The sequence below is a fragment of the Crassostrea angulata genome, chromosome 2 (assembly GCF_025612915.1).
Source record: "Crassostrea angulata isolate pt1a10 chromosome 2, ASM2561291v2, whole genome shotgun sequence".
Taxonomy (NCBI): domain Eukaryota; kingdom Metazoa; phylum Mollusca; class Bivalvia; order Ostreida; family Ostreidae; genus Magallana; species Magallana angulata.
In genome coordinates this window covers 72,743,354-72,755,981 of record NC_069112.1, presented here as the reverse complement: position 1 = coordinate 72,755,981, position 12,628 = coordinate 72,743,354, and the positions used below count along the sequence as shown (strand labels likewise).

At 36.5% G+C, this 12,628-nt stretch overlaps 2 protein-coding genes across 3 annotated transcripts; both read left to right on the top strand.

Annotated features, from left to right (window-relative positions):
- Positions 1–1,615: 1,615 nt before the first annotated feature.
- Positions 1,616–9,744, top strand: LOC128172335 (uncharacterized). 2 transcript variants are annotated; one of them, XM_052838132.1, is made up of 7 exons: positions 1,616–1,717; positions 2,260–3,829; positions 3,957–4,068; positions 4,941–5,075; positions 6,906–7,013; positions 7,736–7,943; positions 8,608–9,744. In XM_052838132.1, the coding sequence occupies exons 2-7, from the start codon at positions 2,343–2,345 to the stop codon at positions 8,895–8,897; spliced, it is 2,340 nt and encodes a 779-aa protein (XP_052694092.1). In that variant the 5' UTR covers positions 1,616–1,717; positions 2,260–2,342; the 3' UTR covers positions 8,898–9,744. The 2 variants fall into 2 exon arrangements, with proteins under 2 accessions (XP_052694092.1, XP_052694091.1); XM_052838131.1 differs by having other exon boundaries at positions 1,618–1,816.
- Positions 9,745–10,909: 1,165 nt separating this feature from the next.
- LOC128172352 (F-box/LRR-repeat protein 17-like) lies at positions 10,910–12,574 on the top strand. The gene is made up of 2 exons (XM_052838154.1): positions 10,910–11,105; positions 11,889–12,574. The coding sequence occupies exon 2, from the start codon at positions 11,982–11,984 to the stop codon at positions 12,525–12,527; it is 546 nt and encodes a 181-aa protein (XP_052694114.1). The 5' UTR covers positions 10,910–11,105; positions 11,889–11,981; the 3' UTR covers positions 12,528–12,574.
- Positions 12,575–12,628: the final 54 nt, after the last annotated feature.

Genomic DNA, 12,628 nt, shown 5'->3' with positions numbered 1-12,628 from the left:
TGTGTTAAAAAAGTTCGCTGCACCAGACGAAAAATTTCAACCCTCACTTTCAATTTCTCGCAATAAAAGACAAACGATTGAACAAAATTTAGATGAAAAACCTGACATTTTATTTCATTCAGGTAAATTTATCACAGAATGCTATGATTACACTCATAAGATACATCAAATAAAAAAAGACATTATCACAGCACTATGCAACTTCATAAGAATCTATTTGTACAATAGCGTTATTATACATTATGTATAGATTATATAACATACTATTATATATAGATAATAGTTACTACCTAGGGATAGCCCATGAAAGCATCTTCGCTAGCCAAGGGTTTACGATCCACTCTGCTCCTCTACAACCCAAGGGTTGTAGAGGAGCAGAGTGGATCGTAAACCCTTGGCTAGCGAAGATGACGAAATCCTTGAAAAAAAAATCCTCAGAAAAAAGAAATATAGCATAATGCTTTGAAAAATGGCATGTTTATAACTTAAAAGTAATTAATAACAATGCATAAGATAAAAATGGATTTGGACAAGCAGTCATACAGTATCTCTTGCAATAGCAGACAAGAAAGATTTTATGGCTTTCTCAATTTTTTGTTTAGAATTAATTTCCTTTTCCTCCAAAAGCAATGCATTCCAGTCTTTGATAGCATTATAGAAAAAAAACATGAAGACTCTTAAGCTTTTATCTTAGGTATAATAAAATTCTTATGGTTGCATATTATATTTGTCTAAATTCAAATTTGTACAACATACATGCACTTACCTTTATAAATATACATGTAAAAGGCAAGAAGAATCGGGGGAGGGGGGTGTACCCCCGGTTTTTTTTTTCTATTAATTTTTTTCCCCTAGATTTACAAATTTAACCCCCCCCCCCCTCCCTGATTAGGATTTTCATGATTTTGGGGAATTACCTATTTTTGGGGCTTGTCGAGATTTTTTTGGGATGAGTCGAATCTGCGTTCCAGCTACATATGTAATTAAATTTGAACCATTTCATGGAAAATCAAGTAAAACATAATTATTTACAAACTTAATAATAAATTATCATCTCCACATTATGTAAAAACTAAAAACTCGATTTAAAAAATATGAGGAGTGCAATATGTGAATGATCGAATAATATGTTCGTCAACGCAGAGACATAAATAATTAACATGTTATTTATGTCTCTGGTCAATTTATTGCTTTTTGGGTAGAAAACCTACACGTACAAACACTGTTGTTGATGTCAATGATGTCAAATTACATGGACATTTTTTAACAATCTCTTCGAAGATAAGTTTTCTGAATACTGCACTCTGAAACCTGGCGGGGGGGGGGGGGGGGGGGGGGTACTAGGGGGGTTCTCTTGATGGAAGAGCAATGAACACATAATGGGGCCTGGGCTTCGCCATTAATTTAAATGGCGTAATTGCATTGACAACGTCTGAGATATTCATTAGCGAGTTATGTATTTTTTTTCTTTGTGTTCAACTAAACGCATTTTCACGATAGTTTTTGCAAGTCCGTCCGATGAAAGGTGTAAAATTTTGATCGGGATCGAAAGACCGAAGAAAATGATAAATACAGAGAACTATCGAAAAAAAAAATAATGTGACGTAGTACACAAGTTTCCCCCGAAATGTCAGCACAATAGATTATAGAGCCACAGGCATTGGGAATAGTGCTTTGGATTAAAGTTTTCATGCAAAGAAACAGTGAACAAATTTATGTGAGTATATGGACAAATGCGGACACTTTGCAGGAACAATACTACAACGTTAGATTCTCCAGGCAACTTCAAATTATTTTAACCTTCGGTTCACAGTGGGTATGTACGTAGTCTCCATAAATGATAAATTTTGCTCGCAGTTAGATCCTACGATTTTCTCAAGTCATACGTACCTTCCTTGGAACTGCGACTATCTTAAGTCTTTTTCCAGAAGAGAACAGCTTTGCACATTTTGTTTTGTCAGGCCATCAATTTTGTCCATATTCCTTTTCAACGAGATTTATCGGATAAACTAGATAAATGCTTTGAGATACTATCTCAAAGCAATTGATCAGATATCTCAGATAGTAATTTCATAATACGGCTATAACCAGTGTATGACTTGACATATAGTTTAAATTGACTGAATTCTCAGGAGTTTCCGTTAGAAACATTACTAGAGATGCACAACATGTGACTCTATTATATTTAATTTGCAAAATTGAAACATTTTCCAGCTATTTCAAATATGCTGACTTTAATGTTCTGTAATTTATTTTCAGGTAACTCTGTATTTTCAACAATATATCAGGCAGAGGAATCTTCATGAGAAAAAAGTGAGGTTTATAAAGGGGAACAACTCGCAATGGAGGAGGGAAACCGTCCCTGTAAAAGGAAGCGGACCGACCAGGAGCGGGAAGGCTCTCCAGAGATACACAGAAAATCCGAATCCCATCTTGATATCCAGACCTCGAGCTCCGGATCATGTGGATCAGGGGGGTTGGAATGTGGGAAACTCTCGGGGTCATGTGACTGTGATAAAAATAGATTGAACAGTAATCAGAACTGTTCATTTAGTCTAAGCCAGTCTAACTGTAATAAATGTACTCAAGGTGAATGTAATAACTCAGATGGATTCTGTGATTGTAAACGATCATGCCAAGAGCGTAATATAAATATTACCTCAGTAACCTCACATGAACTCTCCCCTTCCACTGCTGATCTTCCAGAGAAGGGTGCCTCAACGTCAAATTCAAAGACAGCATTACAAGTTTTAGAATCATTACAATTTTTGAATTCCACACCACTTAGTTTACCTGTATTTAAACAAGATTTGGTACAGTGCTCTTCAAAATTGACAGCTAGTACTAGTGCATTGCCTAAAACTTCAACTGAAAATAGTAGGCTAGGCAAACTAGACACTGCCTCTGTTTCATTACAGGGTAGCTCTAAAGCAGATTTGTCAGCCGATTGTGATAAGGCAAGTCCTTTAGATACTGAAAATTCTGTCGACTCAAATGACCTTATGAACTCTGACCCTAAATCACCCCTGGACCCCTTGATGAACTTGTGTTCTTGCTCAAACAGTGGTAGTCCTAGTCAGGAGAGTGTAGCTTATAAGGTCTGTAATCCTGGATTTGAAGTTCTCTGTTCCCCTTCTAGAAATAGCTCATCTAACAAATCAAATGAGGATCACATTAAAGAAGTAGACGTTGAGAATGGAGAAGAGACTATCAGGGGAGGTAAACAGAGCAGCCTGCACAACGAACCCTCATCCGTGACAGATTTGATCACTTCTAGAAGAGCAACTAAATTCCAAATCCAGAGAAGTCTTGGGGAAAGTTCGGAAAATATCCGACGGACATCCTGGAGTTTATTCCATGATCAGAACAATAGTGCGGACAATGTTCCGAACTTGAATAAAAAATCAGATCTGGTGTCTGAACCTGTCAAGTCAGAAGGCTCTTTAGGTTCAACGCTGAAACTTAGATTTCGAGGTGAGAGTTCTGTGAAGAAGGAGGCGTGTCCTTATGTGACATCAGTCAGTCATATTAATGATCTCCCGCCCACAATACTCGTGTACATTCTAAGACATTTAAGAATGAGTGAATTACTACATAGGGCTTCATTGGTGTGCAAACTGTGGCATCAGCTTGTGTACGACCCTGACCTTTGGAGGAGGATCGACCTTAAGTATCAACACAAGGTCACTGATACACAGCTGTTGACCTTGACCCAGATAAGTGACAGAGTGACCCACATTGACATCAGTGACACCCACAATCTGACCTCTGAGGCCGTGGAGCATGCTCTGAAGTGGTGCACTCATCTGAGGTCACTCCATATGTCAAGGTCAGATTTTATCCTAGAAATTGCATTCTTTCAAATACATTGACATATATGAAATATTTTGTTATTGCTTTTCTTTGTATACTCCACAAGTCAAGGTAAGATGTTAAAATATGCTCTCTGTCTCCAGGGGTTACAAGCTGAGTGATGGCGTCCTAGAGGTGGTGGGCCAGAATTGTCACAGACTGCAGACCCTCATCATGGATGGCTGCTACAAAATCACCAACAATGGGCTCTTAAAGGTATAGCCAGATAACAGTATACAGGGTTATTTTTTCCATGTAATTTTCGCTCCATGTAATTTTCGTCCTTTTACACTTGAAAAGAGTTTTGCTCCATCTTAAGCTCATCCAAGTACTGTTGTATGTGTTGAAAGAGATATCATTTGAGACAGTGAAATTTGTTCAATTTAAAATTCGCCCGTTGACAACCAAGGCAAAAGGGGGCAAAATAAAACGGGGGCAAATATTTTTCTCTATACAGTATTAACTGTAAAAGTGGTTATTACACTAATGGTTCAGAACGCGTTTTCTATGGTCAAAAAACACGAGTGGGTATACGGGGTATTAAATACACAGATGCATGATTTACCACTCTTAAGTTGAATTTTTTTACTACATGCACAGGTGTTTTTTCCCATGATTTTAAGCTTACTGCCTAATAAGTGTAAATTTCCCTTTGTGCATAAATAACAACTTTAACAGTACTGTAAATTTGCTTGTCATTGAAAAAGAAAACTTTATTGCTACATTCTAAACACAGCGGAAGTATTTACTATTAATAGATATCTTATTTTACACAAGTATTTGATTCTTCAATTCAACCTTTTTGTATCTAATAATTTAAAAAAAAAATTTTGTAAGCATGAGTTTTAAACAAGAAACCATATTACAATATAATAGATGTATTTTCAATTGTACAGAATTTTAAAAAATCTAAAATTATATGTCATATTAAAAGGATAAAAAGTTACACAATGTCAAAATGGATACCAAATAAATCTGAATTAGTTGTACAGTAAGGAAACAAGTCAATATTTGATAGAGTTAGACATGTGTGCCTGTTCAAGCAAAAAGAAAGATCATTTATTAAACAAATATTACAATATTTATAGATGGCGGAGGGCTGTCCTGATCTGAGGAAGATAAACCTGAGTCGGTGTTCGTACCGCGTCACAGATGACGGTGTTCTGGCCGTTGCCGAGAACTGTCCACGACTGAGGGAGGTTATTCTGGCCTATCTTTCCGAGGTATGAACATATCATTAGCATGTTAGTGTGAACACATCACGTATCAGATTATCAGAGGCATAAACATCTGTTTTCAAGGGTATTAACTTTAACTCTTTTCTAAATTATAAGCACAGAGGTATGAACCTCTTGATCTTGGGTAAGATTTTTTTTATCTGAGGCATGAACATAATTTGTATCAAGGATTCATCAAGTTCATGTATAAACATATTTTACATCTGAGGAGTCTGAGCACATTTGTTTTAATGGAATTTTGAACACAACTTATATAAATGAGGTTTAAACACAGCTGAGAGTAAATTTTTTGACAAAATTGATTTTCTAAACTAAGAATTCATTTATCTTTTACCGGCACGTCTTTTTACCCCAAGGAACCCCAAGGAACCCCAAGGAAACCCCAAGGAACCCCAATTATAGAATTTAATAACTATTAATACCCTAGGGGGTCTCATTAGAGTGCAAGGGTCACCCCTCGGTACCCCAAGGATACCCCATGGATACCCCAAGGAACCCCAAAGATGCCGAAATAATACAGATTTATAACTCTTGATGCACCATAGAACCCAAAGGAACCTCAAGGATACCCTAAAAATAAAAAATTTAAACTCTTGGTACCCCTGGGGACTCATTAGTATCCAAGACCCACCTCTAAGAACCCCATGGAATCCCATGGATATCCAAGGAACTCCAAGGATACCCTAATAATACAGATTTATAACTTCTGATACACCATAGAACCCAATACCATAATAATACAATATTAAAACTCTTGATACCCCTGGGGACTCATTGACTTTCCAGACACACCTGTAAGAACCACAGGGATATCCCAAGGAACTCCAAGAATACCCCAATAATACCGAATCATAATTCTTGATACACCATAGAACCCCAAAGATATCTCAAGGAACCCCAAAATTACCCCAAGGATACCCTAATAATACGAATTTAAAATTCTTGATACCCCTTAGGACTCATTGTTATCCCTTACACATTCAAGGAACTCCAAGGATACCAGTACACCAGTAATTTAAATTTTATAATTTTTGATATCCCAAGGAACCCTAAGGATACCCTAATAACACAATTTTATATCTCTTGATACACCTTGGGGTCTTTTTGATATCCCAAACACCACAAGGTATCCCAGGGAACCCCATGGATACCCTATGGAACTTAAAGGATACCCTTTTAATACAGATTCATAAAAGTTGATACCCCATAGAACCCAATGGAACCCCAAGGGGACTCATTGGTAGCTATGTGGTCCTGTTGTCATGGTAACAGAAATATGTCCTGGGGTATCACTTGTTACTAGTTTCTATTATTGGGGTTCTTATGAGTATCCTTGGGGTTCCTAAGGGTATCCTTGGGATACTTGGAGGTGACCCTTGGATTCCAGTGAGACCCCTTCGGTATTAATAGTTATTAATTTCTATCATTGGGGGTACCTTGGATTTGAATGAGACCCCTGGATTTTCAGTGGTTAATAATTTCTATCATTGGGGTTCGTAGGGGTATCCTAGGGTTTCCTTGGGGTGTCCTTGGGGTACTAAGAGGTGATCCATGAACTCCAATGAGACCCCTTGGGTATTAATAGTTATTAATTTCAATCATTGGGGTTCCTTGGGGTTCTTTGGGGTTCCTTGGGGTTAAAAGACACACCCATCTTTTACTTGAAAATATGAATACATCTATTTCGCAAAGGACATTACATATTTTAAAATAAATATGAATCATGAGCGTATCACGAAAACATTATAATTACGTGTTCCTTCTGTTAACCTTTTGAGTTCCTCTACCATGTGTTTGTTTTTCTCTGTTTCCTAGGTGACAGACACTTCCTGTGTCAGGCTGTGCGAGATGTGTTCTGACCTTGAGGTCGTGACCTTGATGTTTTCTGGGGTCAGCGAGAAGGGGGTCCGGTCCCTGACCAAGGTATGGTGGAGGGACAGGGATTATGGTTTATTTAACTGAAGTTGTTATACATTTTGTTATCAATGGATCTTTTTGACTTTTTTCATACAAAAGTTGATTTATTACCTGGTGTTTTATATGCACTAGGTAGAAAAAGAAATAAGAACAACAGTTTCCATACTGTATACAAGGAAATATTTGCCCCTTGTTTTATATTGACCCATGTTGTCAGCAGGCAAATTTAATACTGAGCAAATTTGAAAGTCCCAAATTATCTCTCTTTACACACAAATTTGTGTGGGTGAAATCAAGACAGTGCGAAACTGTTTGCAATTAAAGAAGGACCAAAATAACACTCGTCTGGGCAAATATAACGCAGGGCAAATTTAACCCTGTACACAGTAGCAAACAGAAGAATTAAATCCTTTGTCTCATTCATAACCTTGGCCTTACATTTCTTTTAAATATATTTATTGTAAATGGCATGAAAAAGAAACTGAACAATTCAGACAAAACTACACGTTAATACTGTACAGAAGATTATTTTTGCTCTGTGTAATTTTCACCTTCTTTATTTTGTAGTTTTGCCCTGTCTTGAATTTAGATTAAATTGTCTTGTTTTAAAAAGCGATAATTTGAGACATAAGAATCTTTAGTTTGCACTCAGACATGCAGCAGTAATTATCAAAGTATTATTGTAGTATGATACATCCTTGCATATCAGGTAATGTTTTACTTTACAGCTCCGTAAACTTAAGGTTCTTGACATCTCCAGCCTGCCTGGCATCTCGCCAGCAGATGTCGCCTCCCTGACCCAGTACTGCCCCGACCTTGAGGCGATGAACGTCTCCTTAAACCCACAGATAGATGATGCGTGTCTGCTGCAGGTCGTTAAGTACGGACGCAAGCTCCACCTACTACAGTGTGTGTCCTGTCACGTCACGGACCATTGTAAGTGGATCAGAAATACCCCCCCCCCCAAAAAAAAAAACCTAGCTACCTGCAGTTCTGTGCTACCCACCCCCACAAAAAAAATGGTTCACTATTTTTATCTAGAAGACTAGAAATTCAAAAAAGTTTGTGAATTAATGCAATATGAGGTATTCCTATCACATATGGCTCCACCCCATTACCCCACTGCCTTCAAAAAAAGGTTGATATTGATTTTTCATTTCAGAAGAGGTTTGTTAAAGCAATATGAACTGCAATTTTCATGTTGATTACTATTATTTTCAATTACAGTATTGTTTATTTGACAAGCATTAATACTAGGTATGATTCTTACGATATTGTTAAAAAAGTTACTATTAGCCCTTTTAGCCAAAATTAAAAAGGTTGTGTTAACTTATGTTAACAGTGACAATGTCGTTGACAAGGTAACTAACAATGTTTTAAATTTTGTATAGCTGTCTGAAGAGCCGACATGGCTGAAAGTGTAGTAAACAATGTATTTAATTTGGACTGTCGCATCCTGTTTTATTTATTTAAATATTTTTTGATGTACCAAGGCTTTATTTACCTACATATAGATTTATACATGTACATGTAGTGGTAAAATATTTACGATACTGAGTATGACACCCTCAAGATTCCTCATGATTTTGTTTTGTTACAGTTATGAGTGAGGTGGGAAAGTACACAAAGACCCTGAAAAACCTGGACATAGGGTGGTGCCAGGAAGTGACGGACAACGGAATCCGCACGCTGTCCGCCACCTGTCAATCCTTGCGGTACCTTGGTCTGATTCGATGTGATGCAGTCACCGCGGATGCTGTAGAAGAACTCGTGGCGAAATATCCACAAATCACGTACTCAACATTTATACTTGAGTCCAAGAAACTGATCGAGCGAGCCCGGAGGGAGGGGTTCATGTTTAATGATGATCAAGTCAACATGCTGGTGTAGACTTTATATAGAATTGTCTTGTTAAAATGGATAAATGTATTTGTGGTTTCAGTGGAAGAATTGAATGGGAAATGTTATCTTTAATTAGACTAGAATTGAATTAAAAAACTCAGTATGCTGTTTGATGGAAAGATGTGAACTGTCTAGTGATCAGACATTGTGTCGTCTGTAAACAAACTCCTATTTATTGTGAATTTTAATTTTATGTCTTGCTGATCAAAATCATGTAGACTTGTCAATGAGAGGAAGATATGGTCAAGACTTTATATGCCTTGTTGGAGTGTAACCTGTTATTGTGAAATTGAATGCATTGCTTAGAACCATTTTAACAAGACCTTGGACTTTCAGTAGGACGTAACTATCTATGTGTAGCGTCAAAACAAGTTAACTGATTTAAAGCAAAATATGCACTGATTGTGTAGTCTTTGCTCAAAAGCAGACAAATCTTGTTGATTTCAAAGACCCATGACAGAGTGGCCAACAATAAATTGACATATGCCTGTTTGACACAACTACCCAAAGTCCAAGATCTTGTTAAAATGGTTCTATATAGATGACCATATAGCTTCTAGCACCTAGTACCTCTGGCAGATAGGGGGCGGGGACAATATATTGACTCTGCGAGATATGGTACATAAGTGCATGTTAGGGAAGCTCCATGATTATAGCAAATTAACCATCAGATCTAACTTATTTCTTTTAAAACTATGTTCAAGCTATAAACTTTCATTTAATAAAGAACAATTTCAGAACTTTGTAAATTTGATAACTTTCCCATATCTTTATAAATTTTAGAGTTCTTCTTCTTAGGGAGATTCATAAGGTCTAAATAAAATGGCCACGACCATTGAGCCTTCTTAATTATAATTCTTATGTATATTATTATTATTATTATTGTGTATTTTAAGGGGCATTTTGTTTGTTATTGAATACCTGTATATTTGTTATAATTGTTACATGGTTATATAAGATACCTATAATTGTCTGTTAAATCTTTTGAAAATGAAATAAAATTTACAAACTAGACTTTCCTTGAATGTCGAGCAAGTAATTGCACATGTTGATGCACTAGTGTTGTTACTTTGTTGAAATCAATACTGTAAACCAACTTTTATTGGCGATGACTTTATTTCGCGAATTACCGGAGATAATCTGGTTCAAGACGACAATTTTTTGTGACCATGTTTTATCCACACTCGATATATTACAAAGCCTAGTTCACGGCCAGAAAAATTCGCAATAAAGAGGCTCTCGCGATTCTTGCAAATATTTATCGCTTGTTTGTTTACAGTATATATTACTGCATACAGGGTTATTTTCGCCTCGTGTAATTTTCGCCCTTTATACACTTGCAAACAGCTTTTCGCCGTCTTAAATTCAATCAGATACAGTTGTGTGTGTAAACTGTATGGAGAGATAATTTGAACCATTAAAATTCGCCCAGTCATGTATATATTCAGTCGCTAACAACAATTAAGAGGTCATAGAGTGACCCCCCCCCACCCACCCATCACTGATTTATGTCCTGGGCGATTAATGTCTACAGGGAACAAAAATATTCATTATATTGCATAAACCCCAATATAGTAAAATACCCTAAAAGTTGTGTGTTTCTACATACCTAACAGGAAGTTTATGCTTCCAAGGAGAACCACATAAACACAGCACACAATTAAAAACTGGCTCGTGTATGATAACAACACCATATATAAAATTATAAAAAATTTTGATATATTTCATGCACAATATTTGATCAGTTTTGAAAAATGCTATCGTTATATATAATTTTTTTCTTCATTAAACTATTCTCATGTAATTGCTAACAAATACATTTACAGTGGAAAACAGACAATAGCGTTCTGATCACTCAGGTGTGAAAATCAAAATATTGGCCAGCAGGTGTGAATTGAGAATTTCATTAGCTGGCTAAATTAATTAGAATAAACCAACTGTGATATGGATAAACACCGAGACATATCGAAAAGTTATGTGGCTTCCCCCTGAATGTCAATGTCAACACAACAGAGCCATATGGAATAGTGCTCGGAAGTAAAATGGTTATGGAAAGAAGCATTTTGAAACAGAGGACACATTTATGACAAATGACGGATATTTTGTACGATCAAAAAATCGACAACGACAGTCAGACACCGTCAGAATCAACAAGCAACAACATATGGTAGTTAGTTTAACCTTTTGTAAACAGAGGTACGTTTGTAATCTCAATATATCTCAATTATGATTTTAGTCAAAAAATGGAAAATGGATGAAAAATTGCATCGTGTGATCCCACCATGATAGAATCGTGGAGTGTTCTAGAATAATTTACTTGACTCGAAATCCGAATCCTTAAGTTTAAAAACGAACGTTCTACCAACTGAGCTAAACTCACTTGCTATATAGTGCTCACTTCCAGCAGAATTATGATTGTTCTAAACCTTTATATAAGGAATCATTGAGTAATTTGAGGTGATAATTTTGGTCGGGGCGTTGTCAAATCCAATAAAGCTCCGACCGAAATTATCACTTCATAATATTAAAAAAATGATTCCTTATTACACAATGTACTTATATTTATATTATTTCCAATTTGTACAATTTAAAACAACGTATTAAAAGCATAACTTTTCATGTACAACATGCTATGTATTACTACGCGACACAACCAATACCGTTTTTCAGTTATGCTATATGACACGCCCATTTTGTGTCGCTTATCTTTTATGAAGTTATTGGGCTATAACCTTTAAAACTGATTCCTTATGTTATATCACAGACAAAGAAAAGCTGAAAATGTTAATTAAGTTTGTACATTTGTACTAGTTTAAATTGGGCCTCTCACTGACTTTAATTCTCAGCATTTTCACTATTAAAATGTGCATAACATTATACTACCGGATTATGTAATACTTGAATTGTAAAATTGGAAAAGATTTAAAGCTATTTCAACAACGTTGACTAAGAAATTAATGGTCTGTTATTCATTTCCAGGTAACTAAGTATTTTCAACATTATATTACGTGGCACCTGAAATCTTCGTAAGAACACAAAAAGATAAAAGGGATAACAGGGAAGCAACTCACAATGGAGGGAGGGAAGCAACTCACAATGGAGGAAGGGAAGCAACTCACAATGGAGGAAGGGAAGCAACTCACAATGGAGGAAGGAAAGCAACTCACAATGGAGGAAGGGAAGCAACTCACAATGGAGGAAGAAAACCATCCTTGTAGAAGGAGGCGGATGGACCAGGAGGAGAACAATTCTCCAAAGCTGCATGCAGCTGTCAATCATATTAATGATCTCCCGCCCACAATACTCGTGTACATTCTAAGACAGTTAAGAATGTGTGATTTACTACATAGGGCTTCATTGGTATGCAAACTGTGGCATCAACTGGTGTACGACCCTGACCTTTGGAGGAGGATTGACCTTAAGTATCAACACAAGGTCACTGATACACAGCTGTTGACCTTGACCCAGATAAGTGACAGGGTGACCCACATTGACATCAGTGACACCCTCAATCTGACATCTGAGGCCGTGGAGCATGCTCTGAAGTGTTGCACTCATCTGAGGTCTCTCCATATGTCAAGGTCAGTTTTTGTCCTAAAAATTGTGTCACAATCATGAACATATATATAATATGTAGATATTATGAATTATTTTTATTTATATTAAAAAGGTCAAGGACAAATTTTGTCACAGAAATTGTTTTATTCATGCAGTTATAT